The sequence below is a fragment of the Crinia signifera genome, chromosome 2 (assembly GCF_055691185.1).
Source record: "Crinia signifera chromosome 2, ASM5569118v1, whole genome shotgun sequence".
In the NCBI taxonomy this organism is placed as follows: domain Eukaryota; kingdom Metazoa; phylum Chordata; class Amphibia; order Anura; family Myobatrachidae; genus Crinia; species Crinia signifera.
Window position 1 is genome coordinate 361,443,645 of NC_139218.1, and position 16,051 is coordinate 361,459,695.

The 16,051-nt window shown below is 46.9% G+C and overlaps 1 protein-coding gene across 1 annotated transcript in view; it reads left to right on the plus strand.

The window, feature by feature from the left end:
- The first annotated feature begins 3,353 nt into the window (after positions 1 to 3,353).
- MTMR6 (myotubularin related protein 6) overlaps positions 3,354 to 16,051 on the plus strand; it is a 57,440-nt gene continuing 44,742 nt past the window's right edge. Inside the window, exon 1 of the mRNA XM_083169900.1 lies at positions 3,354 to 3,548. Within this exon, the coding sequence (XP_083026026.1) occupies positions 3,525 to 3,548 (24 nt within the window). The 5' untranslated portion in view covers positions 3,354 to 3,524. The remainder of the gene's footprint in view (positions 3,549 to 16,051) is intronic.

Here is a 16,051-nt window from a genome sequence, read left to right on the forward strand (position 1 = left end):
CCAATCAGAGGCAATGAGCCCAAAAATATGTTATGCAAGACAAAGAGCTGATACCATGCAATTTTTTTAAATGGGTTGTGACTTAGCTACAAGCAGCACATTTATGCTATATAAAATCATCTTGTGACACCTCTGCGTCAAACCAGCAGCACATTTATGTATTTATAACACCTGGTAACACAATTATTGTAATCTTAGCTTACCAGCCAAGGAAAGGAGCTGTTCCAATAGGGTGATATAAAGATGGCCGCTAAAAGGGTCCTCCCTGGAATCTCCTTTTATAATTTAATATAAGAAAGAGGGCTAGGTTTGCCATGGTGGGAAAACCGAACCCAACCCTCCTGTCTCCCCACAGAAATAAGTGGTGTGTCAGCGCATCAGGGGGCAGATGGAAGAGATGACAGCCACTGTTAACAGTAACGTGTCAGTATGGTGAGGGTCAGCTTGAAGAGCTGACAGCAGTGCCACAGTCAGACGAGGCAAGAGGCAGTGTTGTGCGGGAGCCGCATCTCATTAAGAAAAGAGCCACATGCGGCTCAAGAGCCCTGCCCTGGTATGTCTTCTGGGATCCAATGTTACCACACTGAAGTTTTCATCCAAATCCCTACAGTGGAAGGCCCAGAACAGGCTCCCTGGGTCAAACTTATGGCCCTCATACCCCAACGGGAGGTCTGAACAGGACCCTAACCACTCTAAAATCTGACCTGGGGTATCTGAACAGACAAACAAACAGACCAATACATTTTTATGTATAATATATGTATTTCCCATGCAGTAAATGTACCAGGCACATTAGATGTATGAAATGGTGTAAGTTCATCCCAGTAGACCCGGAGACACATTTTCCTATGGATGCAGATCCATGTGACTTTGGTCTGCTAATCTGACACATGCGCAGAGTGATCTCCAGACACTACAGAGGGCACGCTAGTAACCACCAGGCACTACAGAGGGCACGCTAGTAACCACCAGACACTACAGAGGGCACGTTAGTAAGCACCAGACACTACAGAGGGCACGTTAGTAACCACCAGACACTACAGAGGGCATGCTAGTAACCCCCAGACACTACAGAGGGCACGCTAGTAACCACCAGACACTTCAGAGGGCACGTTAGTAACCACCAGACACTACAGAGGGCACGTTAGTAACCACCAGACACTACAGAGGGCACGTTAGTAACCACCAGACACTACAGAGGGCATGCTAGTAACCACCAGACACTACAGAGGGCACGCTAGTAACCACCAGACACTACAGAGGGCACGTTAGTAAGCACCAGACACTACAGAGGGCACGCTAGTAACCACCAGGCACTACAGAGGGCACGCTATTAACCACCAGACACTACAGAGGGCACGCTAGTAACCACCAGACACTACAGAGGGCACGCTAGTAACCACCAGACACTACAGAGGGCACGCTAGTAACCACCAGACACTACAGAGGGCACGTTAGTAACCACCAGACACTACAGAGGGCACGCTAGTAACCACCAGGCACTACAGAGGGCACGCTATTAACCACCAGACACTACAGAGGGCACGCTAGTAACCACCAGACACTACAGAGGGCACGCTAGTAACCACCAGACACTACAGAGGGCACGTTAGTAACCACCAGACACTACAGAGGGCACGTTAGTAACCACCAGGCACTACAGAGGGCACGCTATTAACCACCAGACACTACAGAGGGCACGCTAGTAACCACCAGACACTACAGAGGGCATGCTAGTAACCACCAGACACTACAGAGGGCATGCTAGTAACCACCAGACACTACAGAGGGCACGTGAGTAACCACCAGACACTACAGAGGGCACGCTAGTAACCACCAGGCACTACAGAGGGCACGCTATTAACCAAGAGCCACTAGAGGGCACGCTAGTAACCACCAGACACTACAGAGCATACTTGCCTACTTTAGAAAACTAGTTTCATTGAGATTATAGTCGGTAGTAGAATTTTGCACTGCGCCCAATTGAGGGGGCGTGTCATGCTCCACCCAAAAGGCGTGTCTAGTTCCATATATGGAGAGATTGTGAACATGTCCCCTAGAAGCGTGGCTGTGTACTGCTACATCTGAGAGGAATCTTTTCAAATGACTTATATCCAAATGTAGATGAGCCCCAAAGCAGTCAGTAAGAGCTACTATACTTGCTAAAGTGCTGGGAAATGGTGCTGATGAGTCAATGTAAACGGAGGGTAGGCAGCTATGCTACAGAGGGGATGCAGTTGAAATCCCGGCGGTCAAAATCCCGACGCCGGAATCCCGACCGGCGAAATCCCGGCACTTTGTTCCTCTGTGGGTGTCCATGACACCCATAGAGGGAGAATAAATTAGTGTGCCGAGTGTAGCGAGGCACCGGGCCCGTTGCGTGGCGAGCGCAGCGAGCCCGAAAGGGGGGGGCGATCCACATCCCCCCTTGTTGGGATTTCGGCGGTCAGGATTCCGGTGTCGGGATTTTGACTGCCGGGATACTGACCGCCGGGATTTCGAACCAATCCCCTACAAAGGGCATGCTGGTATTCATCAGACACTAGAGAGGTCATGCTAGTAACCACCAGACACTACAGAGGGCATGCTAGTAACCACCAGACACTACAGAGGGCATGCTAGTAACCACCAGACACTACAGAGGGCATGCTAGTAACCACCAGACACTACAGAGGGCATGCTAGTAACCACCAGACACTACAGAGGTCATGCTAGTAACCACCAGACACTAGAGAGGTCATGCTAGTAACCACCAGACACTACAGAGGGCATGCTAGTAACCACCAGACACTACAGAGGGCATGCTAGTAACCATGGTTGATCACTGAATAGATGGTGTGCAGGGAGGGCACCTGGGCGCTGCCCAGCTGCTCAGGGAAGTCCCCGAAATTACGTTGTCATACCACAAGGCTCCATCCACTTAAGGCCTCCAAATGCTATGGTCATGCAGAATGGCCACAGGAACTGAGATGCTGGCACCATGTTTTCTGCATACATGATTGCAAACTTAGGCATGCCCCAAAAACGGTTGCGTCCTGCCCACATTTATCCTTCTACTCCCCGTACCCACTGCCAAATGCCCCCTGACTGTCACTTTGCAAGCAACTTCCCAGAGGTAACTTAGTGGTTGTGCATTGTGCCGGCGATACATGTTTGCTAGACTTTATATACTGTACATCAGCATTGAGTAGCTCCCTGCATCGGAAACCTTTAATCCAACAGTGCCTTATTATGTACAGCTACAGTCTTGCAGAATACAGCATTACAGAATGCTAGGAGTGTTCCATTTCTGCAGCAGTTCCCTGCGTGGCCTGACGGTGGCACTGTGCACAGCTGCACTGTGTGTCATCGTTCTCTGTGATCGCACCAGGAAGTGTCTCCCGGCTGCAGCAGCCGCAGGAAGCAGCTAGTAGAGAGAGAGAGAGAGAGAGAGCAGAGCAGCAGCCCTGCAAGGACTAAGGCTGAGCCGGGGCTTAGAGGCTGCTGCTCACCGTGCATGACGCTGCCCACAGAGGGGAGCAGAGATGGAGCACATCAGGACCACCAAGGTAATGTGATCAGGACAGAGCTACCCTGTTGCAGCATCTCAGCAGTGGCTGAGCTAAGCATCAGCTGATTGTGCATAGCAGAGCATGTCCTGCTATGGAGGTAACCAATGGCAGTGTATCCCACCCATGGCCAGCTTGCATGGAGACTGATCTGCATTCTTACCCAGGGTTATTGCAGCATACAGGATGCCATTGTATTTATTGCAGAGCAGTGTTGTCAGTGTAACCACCTTGTACTGGCAATACCCTGTTTCCTAGTGTCATGTTACCAGCCCTGCCCTGTGCATGCACTCTGGCTGCAATACAGGGCTGATCCAGAGATTATTTTCATGGAAAGTAGGCTATTAACATTGTGATGCTGTATTACACAGGTAACTTGTGCGTCCTCAGCTGTTGTGGAACTACAAGTTTCAGGGGGACCTTGTTTTAAGGCAACGTGAGACTCTTCAGCTGTTGTGAAACTACAAGTCCCATCATACCCTGCCAGCATTTAGGACTTGCGCAGTAGCTGAAGACCCTCTGGTTGCCAAAGCTTAGAATAATACATGAAAATTCATGACATTTTTAGAAACACTCAAATAAATGACAGTATAAGGAGGGGATTCAGTTAGCGGCAGTGACTGCTAGGTGCTGGGTCCCAGCTGTTTCTATGGCAATGGCATCACAGATTTCCTCACACATCACATTGGGCAATGCAGTTGGGACGAGTTGCTGATGGAATGGCTGATATTTCACATCGGACTCAATAATGCTGCTTTCCCACTGCCTAAATGGGTAATGACCCGGTATTTGTAAACGGGTAAGAGCCATAAAGACTCTCTCCCACTGCAGCTCGGTAATAGTGTTCATTCTAGCACCCGCTATCTTTGAAAACTTATGCAGTTCCTCTTCCCTGCCTGGGGTGTCGCTGTCTGCTGGAGTTCTTCTAGCACAGTGTGGTCTGTATATTAGCACTGATGGTAGACAATGTCTAGGTAGACAGTCACTAGGTTGACCACTAATGGTCGACACCTTGAAATGGTCGACATTGACAAGTCGACACAAGCTTATGGTAAAACTCATGTCGCGCATGCCAACATAAGCTTGTGTCGATATTTTGTCAAGGTCGACCATGTAATGGTGTCGACCTAGTCAATGTCGACCAATAGTGGTCAACCTAGTGACTGTTGACATTGTCTACCCAGTGACCGCATACCGTTTTACATCTTGTCTCAAAAGCCACACAGCAGGAGATGCCTGGTGTGAGTGAGTGGACAGGTCCCATGCAACTCTCTTATTTGAATCCCTATATGACTGTTTTCTAAGAAAATACGCAGATACAGCCGGGGTTGCACACAGAATATAGGCATCCTGCTTATTTGCATCATTTTGTGAATAAGACACATTTTAATGGCATGGCCTGACTAGTGAGGGCTGTATAACATGTAAGGAGACTAGATGTGTGTGGACACATCTGTAAATCTTGCGTAAATTGATCAAAAAAGACACATGCATGAAAACAATGCATATATTGTCCACTTTTTTACTCATATGGGGTGTAATCAATGCGGCCGACAAGGGGGTTAAGTGGCGGGGATCGTCCAAAACAAGCGATCCTCGTGGGTTAACCCTCGCGCCGGCCACTCACCCTATTCAACGCGGCGGGGAAATCCTCACTGTCAGAGGACAGTGAGGATTCCCCCAAACAGCGAGGCTCGCGGCTAATGCAGGGAGCCCACTGCATTTAGCCACGGATTTGCTGCTTCTGCGGCCGCGTATGCCGATTCCCCCTCGCTCCAAAAACCTAACGAGGGGGGAAACGGCGTGGGCAGGGGGTCAGTTGAATTAGTGTTCATTCTAGCACCCGCAAACTTTGAAAACCCATGCAGTTCCTCTTCCCTGCCTGGGGTGTCGCTGTCTGCTGTGTAGTGCTTCTAGCACAGTGTGGTCTGTATATCAGCATTGATATGCAAACCAGACCTGTGTTAGAAACACCACAGCAGACAGCGACACCCCAGGCAGGGAAGAGGAACTGCATGGGTTTTCAAAGATAGCGGGTGCTAGATTGAACACTATTGAATACTGACCCTGTGAGCTGTGACAGCGAGCAGTCAGCACTGCTCGCTGTCACAGCTCGCAGAAGGCATTGAATACACCCCTAGAAAGATTTCTTACATCTCCCCCAAAGTACTATGGATCTTAGGCTGTGCACACACTAGAATGGCTAACAATTAGGCAGGTTTCCTCGCCCTGCACCAGCCAGTTTGGCAGTTTTCACAAAGCTATGTAACGAATGACATCTCGTTTCATCCTTCATTATACTGCACCGAATTGCACACAATATCTTCTAGTTGGCTGTGCAGCACAGTTGACCGAAAGTTGTCGCATGTGACCCACAGGGGCTGTGGTTACACATTAGACGATCAGCACAATTTGTCGTTCCAATATGGACGTGTGTTCCCAGCCTTAGGGTGGGATGTACTAAAGCATAAGGGCCAGATTCTCTAAGCTTCAAAAGTGATAAAATGGAGAGTGATAAACAATCAGCCAATCAGCTCCTGCCTGCCATGTCACAGGCTGGGTTTGAAAAATGTCAGTCAGGAGCTGATTGGCTGGCTGTTTATCACTCTGCGTTTTATCACTTTTGAAGCTTAGAGAATCTGGCCCTTTCAGGGTTTTTACCACATTGCTACTGCGGTCGGGTGCAGTTCCTATGAAAGTACTGCAGGCCGTGTCCTGGCCATGTGGTCTCAAGTTAAGACAAACATGGTTTCCAAAAAGTTTCCAACGCAGCCTTCTGATGTGCATCGGCACTGACCCTGGTGTAATGCTGGGTATGTATTAGCCGATATGCTCCATGTACAACACTGCCGATGCCCGGCGGATTGACCATACACATTGGACCTTATTCTGGTCCATTCATAGAGCTTTGCACGTTCGCACAGGGCCAATGTTTTTCTTTTGCACATGCACTTGGTGCGTGCGGCGGGCCAGATCATTAGCATATGGGAACACCCAGCGTTTTCATGGGCGTTCTCATGCTAATGGGCCGATGGTGCGGGGGGCGGGCAGCTGACATCACCATCACTTCCCTCAGAATGTGCACGCAGATCTGAAGTTGCTCTGAGCAACCTTAGATCTGCGTGCACGTTCCACATCATTCCATGGCGACCATCGTATGATGTGAGTGTTACCCCACAGGCTTCGATTGGATGTTAATGTAAAACATTCATTTGCAGCCAGTGTCTGCGAACACGCTGTGAATGGTGGGCCGGCGTACCACCATACGGAAGGCGGGGTTTGCTTGACTCGCAAGGATGCAAAATGGCACCTGAGCGAATCAACCAGAATAACCCCCGTAGGCGCATCATGCTGTGTGTATGGGCTATCTGCTGGGAGCTGTCAGTGATTGACAGTGCAGTGCATGCGCCCGCCCATTTATGATATCAGTCCCGATGGATCCAGCAGTGGGGGTGATTCTAGTTTGTTTGTAAAAGCAAAGTCTTCCTTTAATGGACTATGTGCACTACAGGTGGGGCAGATGTCACGTGTAGGGAGAGTTAGATTTGGGTGGGGGTGTTTTCAAACTGAAATCTAAATTGCAGTGTAAGAATAAAGCAGCCAGTATTTACTCTGCACAGAAACAAAATAACTCACCCAAATCTAACTCTCTCTGCACATGTTACATCAGCCCCACTTGCAGCGCATCATGGTTTTGTCCATTAAAGAAGGAGTTTTCTTTTGCAAACCAACCCGGATCACCTCCAGTGTGTATGGAGAATGTGTAGATATATCTACCAGTGTGTACCCAGCTTAACTTACAGGTAAGTTTTTGTTCAGGATGTTTTCAGTTTATTAATAACGGAAGCATCATATCCTGTGTGTTGTGGTCAGTAAATGTGCAGTTCAATTAGTCATGTACAGTGTATGGAAAATATAAATGTATTCAAACTAACAGAAATGTTATATAATCACAGGGGCTCTGCACTCACTATATTACCTAACAATAATAAACAGTGGAGATTCAGTTCATGTATTGATCAATGCATTTTTAGCCTGCAGCCCCCGGTAAGGGACCCCTACTTTTCTGTGGGTTACTACACTGTTGCTCAAAATAATTACTTTAAACACAGCTATCACGTTAGTGTTATGCGGCATTCGCAAGGGGCGACTGAAGCCTGTACTGAGCAACGTAGGTAAGCACAGTTTGCTCAGCACACATGCGATGCGTCAGCGATGTTCGCTGTGCGATCTGTGCCGGACCAGTGTTCTCGCCAAGAGAACACGGGCGATGACTAGCTTTATGCTTACATGCAGATTAAATCTAGTCAGGCAATGGCGACGCGGGGGACCGCTTAGAAATAGCCCTGGAATCGCCCCGTGTGTATGCCCAATAAGACTTAAGTGGGGGAAATTTACTAAGATGGGAATTAGACTTCACATGTGATGTTGCTATGGGCAACCAATCAGAATCTACTTATTTATTTAGCACCCTCTAGAACAGGCATGTCCAAACTATGGCCCTCCAGCTGTTGTGAAACTACAAGACCCATCATGCCTTGCCACAGTTTTGCTATTAGGGAATACTAAAACTATGGCAAGGCATGCTGGGATGTGTAGTTTCACAACAGCTGGAGGGCCACAGTTTGGACATGCCTGCTCTAGAAGATAGTAAATAGGATCTGATTGGTTGCCCATCGCAATTCCCATCTTAGTAAATTTCCCCCTAGGTATGCTATCTGGTCTCAAGCTCACAGCAACTATGCTTTTAAAGGTTCAATATTGTGTATTGTGTTGCACAATAGGGAATTTTTTTTACATATCGTATATTAAGAGTCACATTCTACGACATTTAAGGGTGCCCCCCAAAAAAGAATATGTTTTCTTCTTTCTATTGTATTCCTTTAACTTCCAAAGATTTACTAATTTACTGTTATGCAAAATTGTGGACTCTCATTATCTACACATATTTGTATCAGCGGCATGTACCATTCAGCTTGTGCATAGGTATTCTCCGCCCCCCCCCCCCCCCTTTCCCTTACAATGAAATCTTTATTTCTTCCATCAATGTTGCATTTTAAGAGGAACCCTAATGGCACCTTGTATCTTCTATACTGTACATTTTATAAATGAGAGCATCTGATTGTGTAGGTAATTTTCCCATACAGGATTTAGGTAAATTTTCGTCCCGATCAGTCATCAGGGGGCAGTGGATGGGGTTCCTTAGGGAGGGGTACTGTGCACTGCTCTTGGCAAGTTGGCAGCAACAGGCATATGCGCCTCAAAAGCAACTGATTGGTTGTCTGGGGGCTTTGGGCGGGGCTCCAGGCTGCTCTTTGTGAAAAATTGCTATAATATACCCAATCAATACCTTTTCATGTATATGTTTTCCAAACACCCTTCACCCCTCACTATATATTACCATAGCAGAAATCCAAAGGTAGCCAACTTCCTTTATCGCAGACTTCCACCTACCAGAGCCGGTGCTGCAGCTAGTTTAGCAATAAATGGAATTGTGTTTGTGCACTTTAACAAGCCAGACCTGTTGTGTTATCAGATGACTATAATCCATTGCAAAGCACAGCATAATATGTTGGGTTGGTATAAATAAAAGGTTAATAAAACATAGAACATTCTGCATTCCACAGATATTTATTTACAGATTCTTATATAGAGCAGCAGATTCTGTTGCGCTTTACAATAGTAGACAGAGATAAAACAAACTGGGTAACAACAGACAGACTTGGAGGTAGGAGGGGACTGCTGCAAGCTTACAATCTATAGGGATATAGGAGGGAAACACAAGGACAGGCATCAGTAATAGCATAGCAGTCCCACCAAGTTACAAGTCCAGAAGGGAAGCGGGTGCCGGACAGGTTCCCGACAGTCGGGATCCCAACTGTCAAAATGCCGACAGCAGGTTGCCCGACGGCCACCTGCTATTTTCCCTCGTGGGGGTCCACGACCCCCATAGAGGGAGAATAGAATAGGTGGCTCGCGTAGCGAGACACAGTGCCCGCAAGGGTCTTTTTTTTGCGCTCGCCATGCTGTCTGACCCCAGACAGTCGGATCCCGACGTCGGAGTCCCATACCACACCCAAGGGAAGCTATATAATACATAAGTGCCTCAGAGGGTTATGCGTGTGGAACTTAAATATGATAGGCTTGCCTGAAGAGGTGAGTTTTCAGTGAACGCTTGAAAGTTTGGAGTCTAGTGGAGAGGCTTATAGTGCGTGGAAGGGCATTCCATAGGATGGGAGCAGCCCGATGAAAGTCCTGTAATAGTGAATGGGATCTAGTGATTCATGCAGAAGAGAGACGCAGATCTTGTGTAGAGCGGAGTGGTCGAGATGGGAGATATTTTGTGATAAGTAGAGAGATATAAGCTGGTGCAGTATGGTTAAAAGCTTTATATGTGAGTAGGAGGGTTTTATATTGAATACGGTAAGATACAGGCAACCAATGGAGGGACTGGCAGAGCGGATCAGCAGACGATGAGCGTCTTGCAAGCAGCAGCATTTAAAATGGATTGCAGTGAATATGATATGGAAGTATTCAGAAATTTGCCTCAGTCCATATTACTAACGGATAATGTCCTGCAGGATCTGTTATATACACAAACCAGTTCTTATTAAACTCGCAGGGTAGTGGGAAGGGTAGTTTCGGGCGGGCAGGGTGCCGGGGGGTGGACCGGGCCCGCCGACGTCACACTTGTGGGCAGTCCCTGGCCGCAACGTCATAAAAAGGGGCGGGCCTGGCCACTACGTCACTAGAGGGGGTGGGACCGGCCGCCGCCTTCACTAAAGGGGGCGGGCCCGGCCCCGCCGAAGGTGCCGGGGAAGCGCCAGGCATCGCCGTCTAAGGCGGCGCTGGGCTTCCCCGTGCAAGCAGTCGGGGCAGGCACCAGGCTGTTTTAGCGGGGCGCTGCTAGAGGGGCAGGGCGCATTTTGCCCTTTAAAAATCGTGCAGGGTGCAGCTAAAACAGCCTAGCGGCCAGCGGGAACACTAACAGGGGACACCCCCAAACTCCAGCCTCCCCAGTTCTGTTCTGTATATATATACAAAATAGCCGCTGGTCACAAGAGCATGCTCCTTTTGACCAGTGACTCCAAAAGATCGACATGGCTTAGATCGACATAAGCATTAGGTCAACAGTCAAAAGGTCAACATGGGGTTTTCCCCTGAGCCATGTTGACCGTCAGTAGTCGACCCAATGCTTGTCATCCTTTGGCGTGTCGACCAAACGACCGTATTACTTTTGACAGTTTTAACTATTGTGGAAATGTTTTACACACTCACGTCTTCTACTAATGTTTTCTGTTTTATGATAATAACTCAAATGCAGCTATTTAAGCTGGAACAGGTAACGGGCATTGTATTGTTTATTTCAGCATTTTTAATAACTGCGACTGCAGCATTGACCCTTTTTTTGTGCTTCTTCAAAAGAGCTTGAACAGCACATCTTGAAATGCCGGTCGTCTTTGAAATATTTGCCCAAGAGAGACTTGGAAATCCAGTATGTGTCTTGTTGCTGCACTGAGTCTTGCCATGATAAATGGACCACACCAACCTCACCTTTTGTAGCAGAGTTTGGCTGTTCCTCACCCAGTTTTAAGCCTCCTACACAGAAATGATTATCATTATCACAAGTGTGGTGGGATTGGTTAATAATACACCTGACTATAATTCTACAAACTTCCTGACTTTGTGCAAGTGTACCTAGAAGAATTGATGCTGCTTTCAAGGCAAAGGGTGATCACACCAAATATTGGTTTGATTTAAGTTTCTCATCTGTTCATTCATTTAGCACATTTACACTGATTGATTATCGTACACGATATCGGTCAGTGACGTCTCCCGCCTCTTGGGCTCCATACATGCATCATTTACTATATAGTCCACATTGCGCTGCATGCACAGATGATGTGTTTGTGCGGGGGGGGGGGGGGTTGTTAATGATATAGAGCAAACACATCAGGAAATGGCGTTATCAGTTACATTACTGTTACTTGTTTTGCCTCCTCAGACACGTACACATTGGCTTGGTGCATCTGTTTATACTTGCATGTGCAATACACCTATCTGTTGTTTCCCTAGCTTCCGTTTCTCACACAGACGGTCACTGGCTTTGCTGCAGTCCAGGATGAAACCTCTGTTGTCAGAGAATAGATGATTAGTGACTTATCTGCATCAGGGGACTGGCCACTGAAGCAATTATTAGGGTGGCAGAGATCTATGTAAAGGTGCCGATTCCGGCATGCGTTTTGTGCTAAAATAGCATCGCATTGCATGCCATGTGCATGCAATGCGATACAATAAAAAGACAGTACAAAAAGTATGTGCAGCACATACTTAGTGTTTATTCAAGCACCCGCCATCTTTGAAAACCAATGCAGTTCCTCTTCCCTGCCTGGGGTGTCGCTGTCTGCTGCAGTGCATCTAGCACATTGTGCTCTGTCTATCAGCGTTGATATGCAAACCAGACCTGTGCCACACACACCACAGCAGACAGAGACACCCCAGGCGGGGAACAGGAACTGCATGGGTTTTCAAAGATGGCGGGTGCTAGAATGAACACTAATACTTTTTGTACTGTGCAATGAGAGGCCACGGGAGCGCACATTGCATCGGCACGTGTATGGGCACCTTTAATCTATGAAAAGCACATGAGAGAGGGCCCTGCTCTTGAGAGCTTTACATTATGTTTAGTTATTACAAGTGTGTACCTATACTGTTTATTTTTCCTATCACTCCATCCTTTTTTGAGTACCCTCTGTAGATGTTACACTCTAGCCTTATGTGCTGTGTAGCTGCTTTGCAGTGCTGACCACTGCTGCTGCAAAGTCCCTGCTGTTGGCGTAATGATAGTTCTAGCATTTCCTCAGTGGCCTCCTGCTGTAGTGATGTCACAGGCTTCTAGTTCGTTATTAGGTTGTGTTGTCATGACTGCTGGCTCATTCTACAAAATATCTGCCATCATGGCATGTTGGTGATGGGGGTGTGGCAGGATTTGTCGACAATTGGTAAGGTGTTTGTCATTCGATCAATGTGAGAGTGATGACACGGTTGAACTGTTGACACGCTCTGCTTGTCGGCAGGGACCATATCGACATTCATTGTGTTTATTTATTTAACAGTTTCTTATATAGCGCAGCATATTCCGTGGAGCTTTACAAAGGGGACAGTGATACAACAAAACAGGGTATTTAAAGACAGTCAAAATGTAGGAGGGCCCTGCTCGCAAGCTTACACTCTATAGGGAAATAGGCATTGATACATAAGGATAGATACTGTATTCTTTATTGCATCGATTCCACCAGAATGCAAGGTTCTATGACTGGTTCTGGAATTTGATAAGCTTGCCTGAAGAGATGAGTTTTCAGGGAACGCTTATAGGTTTGGAGACTGGAGGAGAGTCTTATTGTGCTTGGGAGGGCATTCCACAGAGTGGGTGCAGCCCGTAGAAAGTCCTGCAAGTCGGGAATGGGAGCGAGTAATGAGTGTGGATGAGAGACGTAGATCTTGGGAGGAGCGTAGAGGTCGTGTTGGATGATATTTTGAGATAAGAGAAGATATGTATGTTGGTGTAGTTTGGTTTATGGCTTTGTGTGTAAGTAAAATAATTTTGTATTGAATACGGTAGAATACAGGTAACCAATGAAGTGACTGACAAGTAGCTTTGCAGACGATGAACGTCTGGCTAGGAAGATTAGCCTTGCAGCTGCATTCATAATGAACTGTAGTGGTGAGAGTCTGTATTGGGGAAGGCCAATAAGGAGACTATTGCAATAATCAATGCGTGAGATGATGAGAGCATGGATTAGAGAGCAGTGTCTTGTGTAAGGTAAGGGCAAATTTTAAATATGTTTTTTAGGTGCATGTGACATGATTTTGAGACAGATTGAATGTGGGGTACAAAGGAAAGTTCTGAGTCAAGGATAACACCTAGGCAGCGAGCTTGAGAGGTAGGAGTGATTGTCATCTTCTCAACAGCGATAGAGATATCAGGTTGGTAACTACTATTTATTGGCGGAAATATAATTAATTCTGTTTTTGAGATATTAAGTTTGAGGTGGCGAGATGACATCCAGGATGAAACAGCAGAAAGGCATTCAGAGACACGGCTCAATACAGATGGGGACAGGTCCGGGGAGGATAGGTAGAGCTGAGTATCATCCGCATACAGATGATACTGAAATCCAAAGGAGCTGATTAGTTTGCCAAGAGATGAGGTAAAGATTGAGAAAAGCAGGGGACCTAAAACTGAACCCTGAGGTACGCCAACTAAAAGAGGCAGCGAAGAGGAGGTAGAATCAGAGAAACAAACACTAAAGGAGCGGTTAGATAGGTAGGATGAGAACCAAGAGAGGGCTGTGTCTTTAAGACCTATGGATTGTAGTGTTTGTATGAGAAGTGTGTGGTCAACAGTGTCAAAAGCAGCAGAGAGATCTAGAAGAATTAATAGTGAGTAGTGGCCTTTAGACTTAGCAGTGACCAGATCATTCACAACTTTAGTCAGTGCTGTCTCTGTGGAGTGTTGGGCATGAAAGCCTGACTGATGCGGGTCCATTAAGTTGTGCGAGTTAAGAAAGTGTGTGAGGCGAGTATAGGCAAGTCTTTCAAGTAGTTTGGAGGTGCATGGAAGTTGAGAAATGGGACGGTAGTTTGAGAGAAAGCTTGGATCAGAATTCTGTTTTTTCATAATCGGAGTAATAACTGCTTGTTTGAACAATGAACGAAAGACACCAGTAGAGAAAGAGAGGTTACAGATTTTAGTTAAGATTTGGATGAGCACAGGAGACATAGATTTACATATTTGCGAGGGTGTAGGGTCAAGAGGAGAGGTAGTAGAGTGGGAGGCAGAGAAAAGTGCAGATACTTCATCTTCATTTGTGGGATCAAATGAAGCAAATGCTTCAGAGGGCTCAGGTATGGAATTGAGCATATCACCCACTGAGTTGGAGCATACCAATTCATCTCTGATCTTGTCAATCTTATCCCTGAAGTAGGAAGCAAGATCTTGTGCATGGATAGTGGTTGGTGGCTTGGGTGAGGGAGGGTTGAGAAGGGATTTAAATGTATTAAAAATACGTTTTGGGTTAGAAGCTTGAGCAGAAATGAGAGTTTGGAAATATGTTTGTTTGGCAGTTTCCAGGGCATAACTGTAGTACTGGTAGATATTCTTATATGTAAAGAAATCCATTGGACTGTGAGATTTTCGCTCAGCTTTGCGTGAGATATTTTGTAGGTGTCTCGTTAATTTAGAGTGCCACGGTTGGCGTCTAGGCCTACGTGGAGTGTGGTGGGTAACTGGAGCCACTTCATCCAGGGCTGTTTTGAGGGTTAGGCTTAGGTGTGATACCGCCATCTCAGGAGTAGTGAATGCAGAAATAGGAGCAAGCTGTTGTTGCAGTGAGGAGGAGAGTACTTGAAAATTAATATCATTAATATTTCTGCGGGCTTGAGGTGGATTAAAGGATTTCTGTGTTTTTGAGTTAGAAGTACTAGAGGACAGCATGCAGGAGATAAGGTTGTGATCTGAGAGAGGGAAAGGAGAATTGGTGAATTCAGACACTGAGCACAGCTTAGTGAATATCAGATCAAGACAGTGGCCATCCCGATGAGTAGAGGAGTCAGTTCATTGGGAGAGGCAGAGAGAGGAGGTAAGAGAGAGTAGTTTGGAGGCATGAGCAACAGAAAAATCTTCCAGAAATCTTGATGGCTGCCCAGGTGGGCGATAGATAGCTGCAACACGCAGTGAGAACGGAGTGTAAGTTCTGATGGAATGTACTTCAAATGATGTGAATGTGAGTGATGGAACCTGTGGTATAACTTTGTATGTGAAGGATTGGGATAGTAATATTCCAACCCCACCTCCTCTGCTGTCACCAGGCCTGGGTGTGTGTGTGAAGTGGAGAGCACCGTGTGACAGGGCTGCAGGGGAGGCTGTGTCTGATTGGGATGCGGTCATTTGGTCGAATGCATTATGGTCGAATGTCATTACATCGAATCCATTAGGTCGAATTGCTAAAAGGTCGACCTAATTCTAGGTCGACATGGGAAAAGGTCGAAATGATTCTAGGTCGAAAGGTCATTAGTTTGACAGTTCATTAGGTCGACAAGGTCATTAGTTCGACATTGTCTAGGTCGACATTCACAAAGTCGACATGGGGTTTTTCACTGTTTTTTGAGCCGACGTGCTGACAGGCGGTATTTCATGCCCTACCATCCACTAGGGCGTGGTGGGAGAATAAAATAGTGTGCCGAGCGTAGCGAGGCACCGTGCCCGACGCATCGCGAGCGCAGCGAGCGATGCGAGGGGATGCAGTGCACTTTAAACTGTGTCCATGTCGACTGTGTTGACATTCAGGTAAAAAAACAGTGAAAAACCCCATGTCGACTTTGTGAATGTCGACCTAGACAATGTCGAACTAATGACCTTGTCGACCTAATGACCTGTCGAACTAATGACCTTTCGACCTAGAATCATTTCGACCTTTTCCCATGTCGACCTAGAATCATGT